This window comes from Atta cephalotes (genome assembly GCF_000143395.1).
Source record: "Atta cephalotes unplaced genomic scaffold scaffold00090, whole genome shotgun sequence".
Lineage (NCBI taxonomy): Eukaryota > Metazoa > Arthropoda > Insecta > Hymenoptera > Formicidae > Atta > Atta cephalotes.
In genome coordinates, this window is record NW_012130154.1 from 333,676 (window position 1) to 342,812 (window position 9,137).

At 32.1% G+C, this 9,137-nt stretch overlaps 2 protein-coding genes across 2 annotated transcripts in view; one reads left to right on the forward strand and one right to left on the reverse strand.

The window, feature by feature from the left end:
• Positions 1-2,051, forward strand: part of LOC105624847 (IQ domain-containing protein G-like) — a 2,238-nt gene extending 187 nt beyond the window's left edge. The window contains exons 2-5 of the mRNA XM_012206199.1: positions 242-588; positions 909-1,192; positions 1,253-1,500; positions 1,785-2,051. Of these exons, the coding sequence (XP_012061589.1) occupies positions 242-588; positions 909-1,192; positions 1,253-1,500; positions 1,785-2,051 (1,146 nt within the window). The remainder of the gene's footprint in view (positions 1-241; positions 589-908; positions 1,193-1,252; positions 1,501-1,784) is intronic.
• A 910-nt stretch (positions 2,052-2,961) lies between these two features.
• On the reverse strand, positions 2,962-5,819 carry LOC105624836 (dnaJ homolog subfamily C member 3). The gene is made up of 6 exons (XM_012206188.1): positions 5,774-5,819; positions 5,576-5,686; positions 5,251-5,450; positions 4,396-4,721; positions 3,981-4,324; positions 2,962-3,380 (listed from the first exon to the last, which is right to left on the reverse strand). Exons 1-6 carry the CDS (start codon positions 5,817-5,819, stop codon positions 2,962-2,964), a joined length of 1,446 nt encoding a protein of 481 aa, XP_012061578.1.
• Between the last annotated feature and the right edge of the window lie 3,318 nt (positions 5,820-9,137).

Consider the following 9,137-nt stretch of genomic DNA (forward strand, 5'->3'; position numbering starts at 1 on the left):
TATATATATATATATATATATATATATATATATAATATATCTTGTTGCCGATCTTATTGTTTAAATACGAGAAATGTTTAAAGAACTAGACTATATATTTTAACATATATATTAAAATACATGGTATACAAAATTATAAATAAAATAATTCTACACAAAAAAAATCTACAAAAAAACATTTAGATAATGTATACACATTGTAGATCATCTAAATCTGAACTTGATATTTATTATTTTTCAGTTATTAGATCTCATCGAATCTGAAACGCTTTTGAAACTTCCTGAATCACCTAAAGACATACCATCGTCGAAAACATCAAAAGATGAGATGCAGAATGCGGAAATGAAAGTTTCACCATTCACGCCACTAGAAGCAGCCGCTATATCCTCTGTCCTAGAAGAGTGTTTAAATCAGCTCGCTATAATCGGATTCATTATACCAGCCAACGTCGATCCACGCTGGGATGATTCGTTCAAGACAATCGACGAGACATATGGGATGCCTGATGAACCTGAAATTATCTTCAGAGAAGACATGGGCCTGTTACCAATTGTACCTACGAAGGCTGAAAAATTGCAGAGAGAAAGGCGCGCAAAAACACACTCTCATACATGTTTTATAATACACTTATGCAAAAGTATATTCTACATTCTAATTGCTTTGATGACTAGCAGATGTATATATAAAATTCATTAAAAAAATGTCACATTCTCAGAAAATAATACGTTATTTCGAGATGCTTTTATCGGGGCTCTGTGTATATTCAAGTATTTCGCGAAAATATTTTGATACGTTACTGTCCCAGTAATCTTACTTTAAAAATAAGAATTTTTGAAAAGAAAAAGAAAATGCTCTTTCAAGACATCGCGTTAATTTGCATCTCCTTCTCCAATAAATCTGCATTTAGGAACTACATAAGTGAAGTCCTAAAAAAAGTCCTTCACGAAATGAAGAATCATAGAACATTTGATAGTCTGCAAAAAGAGATTTATAATATCGCGAAGAAACTTGAAGACGAACGTAATCTTGAAGAAAGCGCCCAGATGTGGCTCAGCCAAGCTGAACAACTTCGAGAGCAACTAGAATCCAATAAAAAAGCGAACGAGGAAGACAGGAAAAACACGATAAAACTCGCACAAGAAAGCGACGCGCGAGTCGATCACGCGATATTCATAAATAATGGAAAATTGGGTAACGCATAATCCATATAAATGCGTTTCATAGTGTTCTGATTGAGTACATTGCATTCAGGCTATGCGGAAAAATGGGCGAAAGCTAGATTGGAGCAGCAGGAACTTAAACTGAATCTACAAAATAAAGATATGCTGAACAAATTGAGTGAATATTCAAAGGAGTACAATGCAGAACAGGCTGTTTCGGCTGAAACACATACTTATTTAGAAGCAAATATCAAAGAGAAAGAAGAGCAGATAGATATGTGGACGAAGAAATATAATGAGGAGATTGTGGAACGACAGGAAGAAATCGATGAATTAAAGGTATATTCGAAGATTAACGTAATAAGGTGGATAGTTGAATAAATAAGATTAAATAATATAATCCGTATAGTATACATATATATCACACACACACACACACACACACACACACACACATATATATATATATATATATATATATATATTTAACTAAAAATAAACATATTAACAAATAAAAGATAACAAACTTAATGTACAAAAAATAAAAAGAAAAAAATCAATTGTTTAATATAATGATATTGATAAGCTTGAGTTTAATAATGAATACCTTAATCTGCTAATAGAAATTAATAGAAGAACAAAAATTAGAAATAGAAGAAATACGCACTTTAATGAATAAACGACAGGAATTTATCGACGAATGCATTGCTGAAGAAAAAAGATTGAAAGAAGAAGAGAAGCTAAATAAAGCCGCAACTATTATCCAATCGATATGGAGAGGTTATATGGTAAGAAAACAATTAGGAAAATATAAAGGCCTGTGGAAACAATTGAAAAAGCGGAAGAGATTACGCCAAAAAAAGAAAATGAAAAGAAGAGGCAAAAAATAATAATCTAAGAAAAAAAGGACTTTAACAAACGACGTGTCTGAACAAACGACGAGAGTTTGATATTTTATTACTAAAAAGAGAGTTACCGCTTTCTTTACATACTAATAATGCCTTCGAAGTATCTGTATAAATTATTCAAATATATTTTTAAACAAATATCAGAAATACAGTATTTACATGAAAGTCTGACTCACACACATGCAAACATGACAAGCGCACAGCATTGTTCTACACATTATTTGAACATTACCGAGTACGAATTCTATATGCATAAATAGTATACAATAATATAAATATACCGGCTCAGTATCGTACTCGATAAAGGCATAACGTCTCTCGAACTTATTCTCAATCCTGTCGCACATTCTCAAGCTAAAAATGACAGCCGCTGAAGCAATCAGTGGCAGTGTGATGATCACTGTACATTCCCTACGTATTGCAACACGTGGGAAATAATCACGATCTCAATCATTTACCAGTAGTGTACAGGTTGGTATAATGCGATGATAAAATTACACGCGACAAATGTTTATGTGTAAACCGAAATAGGATTATACTCATCGCTCAGTCTGCATGTACTAGAAAGTACTGTATTTATAAGTTTTTGCAATAGACGAACTAGTGTGAGCAATTAAATCTACCTTCGCGTTTTATCAGATACGTGCCGAGACAGTTTACGTTGCCCATCGCGAGATGGCCACTGATCTACCGACACAATTCGCGCACATAGGATCTCCCGAGTCCATCTACGGGTTAAATATGTGCGATTTCCAACGACGAGGTAGCGAAATGAAATTCGGGCTAGAGCGAAGTGAAGATACCATCGCGAATGAAGCGACGGGTGTGCGCATACATGCGCGTTAGAATTTGAGAATAGTAATTTTTCTATCACGACGAGATAGGGGCGTGTTTAATTGAAGTGGAATTTAAACTGGAAGGGAGAACCGTGGAAGTGATGGAACTCCTGGAAGGGATTGAAGCCTTGCTGGTGCCGGCCTGATTCTGGATCTAGAGGATCCTCGCCCTGATCGAATTTCGCCCTCTTCTCGTCATCCGTAAGAACCTCTTTAGCAGCGGCGATGTCGATGAACTTCTTTTGTGCGCGCTTCTTCTCATCGCCCTCTTGGAAATTATCAGGGTGCCATTTTTGTGCCGCTTTCCGATAAGCTTTGATAATATCTCGCTTATTCGCCGTTCTTGGAACGCCTAAAATCTTATAATAATCTCGCGATTCCGATAACTTTTGCCGTTGTTGCGCTTTTTGCAATCCCTGTTTGGCTCTTTGGAAATTTGAATCTATCTCTAATGCTTCCTTAAAATCCCTGATGGCTGTTAAAGAGAAAAAATATTCGTTTATTACATTACAATTATAAAATGGAAAAGTTCTTATATATACTTTGGCATAAAATATATAACATTAAAATAATCAAAAATGAAAAGGAATGTTGGCATGATTTATAGCAAGAGATGTAAGTAGGTTCATGTAATTTCCGTAAAAAATACGTAGTTGTTCTGCAACAGAATATTTTGACAATTCATTCACGATCTACACAAAATTAAAAATCGTACATTATTTCGGTACAAAGTTATTAAAATAGTAAACTTAGAGCCTAAACATAAGGCTGAAACATATAATGTATCGTAACATTGAAGATTTTTTATTATGTTGGAGTTTCGTAATTTATATTTTGTATATATGTTTATATTTAATACATTTGCATTGATCTAATTTTGAAGAATTGCTTTTATTACTGTTTTGACTCTTATTAGATATATTTTTTTTATTATGTTGTATCTTGAATTATTAATGTATTCTTTATAGAATTGCGTACTCCTTACCATACCGATTCCCTCTTTAAATTTGATTATTATTTTAAACTATCGGTAGTCTAAATTATTTTTTGTTCTAAACATAAGATTAATTATTACCATCGTCGAACATTTCTGCGGCAAGATATGCTTCTGCACTGTCGCACAATACACTCGGTTCTCTTCTGATATTTAAAGCCTCTTGGCAATTACTAATGGCCTGAGTTGCCTCAGAATTTTCTGAGTAACATTTACAGAGATAATGATAAGCCATGAATTGCACTTTCGGCTCGTTTGGCTCTTGTGTTAATACACGACGAGCTGGATCAATGCACGCGTCATAATCCTTTTCTTCCAGTGCTATCTCAGCATCTTGTAATAACTTCTTTATCTTTCTAATCTTCTTATAAAAGGGGAAACATTGCTTATGATCAGGATCAAGCTTTAAACATTCTCGAATTTCCCTAAATATTTATGATAAATTAGTTATGCGTCTTAATAAAAATATCGATTATTCTAATGATTAATTACTCACTTTAATGCCTCATCAACGTCTCCAAGACGATAGAGCAACGTCGAAAGCTTGAAAAAACCCTCCGTATTATCAGATAACAATTTGGTAGTTGAACGTATGTCCGATACGGCACTCATAAAATCTCCAAGGGCAACATGACACTCTGCCCTGCGTTCTCTAAGATACGAGGACCACGGACATATCTCGATGAGTCGAGTAATTTGCTGTACAGCTGCTATATGATCGCCGTTATACACAAATATATCGACTAATTTCATATCTTCTCTAGCTGGATATAACCTATCTAAGGCATTCAAGGCATCCCTATTATTTGGTTCTAATGCTAGCTAGAATAAAGAGAGGCGACATGAGACGAATATAAATGTGTAAAATGTATAAAAATATAACAGACATTTGCCAGCAAAAGACACAGTTGAAAATATAATACAGGAATCATTACATCCTACTTGCCAGTGTTAGAGGCATTCTACAATTAGTCATAAATCAGAAGTTAGAAGCTGGAAATTGACCATTCACAATCATCAATTTTTAGCTCCTTCTAATTTATGGCTTATCATAGAATTAAGCAAAGATGAAATGATTCATTGTAGATACTATATCAGTCTATATTAATGTAATTATTACAGTGTAGATATTACATCAATCTATAACATTATAGTCTATATCAGGGTCTAACCATGAAATGGCGAACTTTTTGATTGGAAGTTAACAAACATATATATACATATGTATCCTTCTCATTCTTGTTTTGACAAAATTGCTCGTGACTAAACTCCATTACAGAGTCTGTAATTTACTGAATCACCTATGTCTCTGGTTGAAAAACGACCAATACAAACACAAAAGATGGCATACCACGTCGTGAAAGTCGTTTTCAGCCTCGTCAAAATGAGCTTGCTTGAGTAAAATATTACCACGTTGCAGTCTTGCTGGTGTAAAGTCTGCCTTCAATTCTAGAACCTTGTCGAGGTCGAGGAGAGCAAACTTGGCTTTGCCCAGTGCTAAATAAACTGTACCTCTTTTATAATACGTCAAGTAATTGCTCGGGTCTCCCTCTGAAAGAAATTCAGCTTTGAATTCTTACACCATTGCCTTCCTCTCTGATATAAAAACAGCTTAACAAGATAATCACTCTCACGAAAAATTTAAAGACCGGGTGCGAATTCCTGATTCAACCTACCAACTGCTGCATGATAGTGTGACAACGCATCCTGTAGCTGACCCTTCGCCAGGAATTCTCTACCGTACTCCAGATGTTTAGTAATCTCTGCTTGCGAGACACTTCCAACCACTAAAAAAACAAGCTTTATCAGTCGTTCGTGCAAATAAATGGGCTTATTTACACAAGGATGAAAGAAAAGGTTAGAGATGCACGTACCATCGAGAGTTAGATCCAGCAGTGCCACTATCAGGAGACCGTACATGACTGAGGGGAGAAAAAAATCGATTCCACTGCGTACGACGTGTTATGCTTTAAATAAGGAGACTAAACGTACTCGGCACCGCCAGATCGACTCCTAACCAACCGATAACACAAAACTGTCCAGCCACGCCGCCATTGCGATCGTGGTCATATGCGATTGGAGTAGCCACAAGTCGTGTCTCTCCCACCGACGTGGCTTAAAGAGCCTCACAGGGAGAGAATGGCAAACTGCATTATGTGACCCGTCTCCTTTGATTGGATATGGGTGTCAAAACTCCATAAATATAGAAGAGATTTAAGAAAACTAGTCACTGGTGATCCCCGTCCTGATTGGACGTGGGCATTCACGTGATGCAATTTGCCATCTCTCTCCCAGCTCTCCCTGTGATTCTCTCTAGCGTGATTCAAGCATGAGAAATACCGCACTACGCGGGGAAAACGAATATTAGAGATGTCAAATGTGTTAAAGGACCCCGCAAATGAGATCACCTTGATCAACAAATTAATCGGCAATCAACTTATTAAGGCCTCCAACGCAGATTAATTTTAATTTCGGATCAATTTATTCTTTATCTTTTTCTTATTCTTAAAACTAGAAAAAGATGAGTTTGTTGAACTGAGATTAAAGTTAAACTGCATTAGTAGAAACAGGCATAAATAATGCATTGAGAAAATATATACAATTATATGTATAAACAGAATTGCTTAAAGTAAAGTTTTTAACTATGTATTCAATCAGAGAGAAATCTGAGAGAGGCCATGTCGTTTTTTCTGTTACCATCGAAATGATCTGTACACTACCGCCAGTACATTTTCAATTTGAGAACTACGTGACTATATACATTTTCTAATACTATCGATAAAATCGTATCGTCGAAAGTATTGTAGATATGTTCGTCTCTGAACTAAATTCTCAGGACAGAAGCGTGCCGACTATCCATAGGAGGGATAGTTTAATCCGTTTAATAGGTCCTTGAACAAAAAAAATTGAATTTCGTATTTCCTACATATATAAATAAAAGTTGTTTTAATAAACGAAATTGAAAATTCAAATAAGTTAATTTAGTGAATTTTTTCTTATAATATCTTATAAAATTATGAAATTATATTTCTTTATGCAAATTTTCAGCCCGTTTTTATCAAACATAATTACTAATATGTGTCTCTATAATTATACAGACTTTTAATAAATTCAATCTTTTCTAAACATATATTATCAATTTAATATTAATTTATAATTTAGCAAAAACGAGCTATAGAGGCCCTCCACCACCCCCGCCAATTTGGCGATCCTCTTTTCTTTGTAAGTACATCTTTAATTTTTTATTTTTATGTCTAATTATTTTATTGTATTTCGCTAATGAAATTGCAATAATTTTTTAAATATTATTCTTTATTGTATTATCCTTTATACAATTCGATATTACAATTATACTAATTACTTACAATACAATATACAATTATCAATGCTGTTCAAAATATAATAAAAATATAGAAGCATATTTTATAAATTTTAATAATGCGGGATTATACGAAAACGTCGAAAATACGTATAACACAAATTTTTCTAAACCAATGTTTAATGAAATATTGATAAAATACTAATAATTAGATCGTATTTATTATTATTTATTAATTTCCAAATATAAAACTTAATAATATCGCGATAAAAAGTTACTAATAAATTTATAACAACACTATTTCATCGCGTTCAAGACAACTATCTCAATAATTTCATTTTATATCAAAATTCCTTCGCCTTATAGTACGCTGGTTAGTATCCGATACAAGAAGAATAATTTCCAGTGGAGAGCGAACTTAATATATTTTGATTCTACGTCAAATTCACAAGATCCATTTGCAAAGAAAAGTTAAGCATTCGTCAAATACTAGTAACATCTTGTTACAGGAAAATGCATCTCGAATCTTTCAGACTACTTATGATAATAATAATTTGGGTAATGTCAATTACAATTATTATCACATTTACATTTTTATCACATCTTTAATATAATATTAAAATTCGCGAGAAAATATGTTCTCTGCCACATAAATAAAAATCATTTCTTATTAAAAATAAACGGATAGAATGATTTCTTTATGGAATAGTGGTTACAAAGGAATATATATTTAATAATAATAAAATACATGCGTTATTGTAATTTTTTATATGTATGGGTACAAAAGTTTCTCGGGTACCAACTGTTCGAGATAAATCGAACCTGATAATAATGAGATTTTAAAGAACTATACTTTTATACTAAATAATTGATTATGAAATTTAACAATTTCTTATTTTTTGTATTTTCCAAAAATTTAATTATTAATATCCCATTAATATGAGGGTACCCATTCGAATTATCTCGAATTTTTTTTGTGTCCACACAATTTTAACTAAATTCGTGTATTCACGACAATATTATTAAAAAAATATAAAGCATTTCTGATAAAAATTATCTAAATTAAAAATCAAAATTTGTTAAATATAATCTTATAATATCTGCATGTATTTTATCATAAAAAAAAAATATATATATAATATACATACAAATAAATTAATAATATTCTGAATGGCGGGATGTCCAATACCTAAAAATTATTTTTTAAATAATAATAACAATTAGAAAATTAAATATACACGTTTATAACCACATTTTTATTAAAGCAATCATAAAAAAATAAGCAAATTATTTGTATAAAACTTAAATTTATTTATTTAATAATTTGAATTTAAACAAATAATCATTCTATCTATATTCTATATCATATTTAAATTAAATTCCATAATTAAATTCCTATTATCATTCCTATATCATTGAAATAGTCTATTACTAACATTATTACTAGTGGGAGAACATTTAATAAAATTAAGAAAGCAATGAAAATTATATCTTAAAATATACACTGAATTAATTTCGCAACTGAAAATATGTAAACTTTAAAATATGTAAAAATTGTTATTGAATCATTGATAAAATTATTACAGAAATTAACGAAAATCCAGGATTAATTTTGATCTTGTACAAGAATCTCCAACGGAACACCTAAACTAGACTTTGCGAATGGATTTTACGGAAAGCGACGAGGAATAACTCTCCATGATGAAAATAATTACAACTTTCCATCGGTACAAACGCATTCACTAGCATTCATTTGACACGAGAGATATCGATGAGATCTTTGTATGTAATAAATTAATTACTAAAATATAAGTTATAATTCTATAAAGTTAAAAATGTAAATGTCAAAAAGCAAGCAAGAAGTTAATATTTAATCAATTGCCTCAGTCAAAGTTCCAATCTTTACTTATTCCAATCTT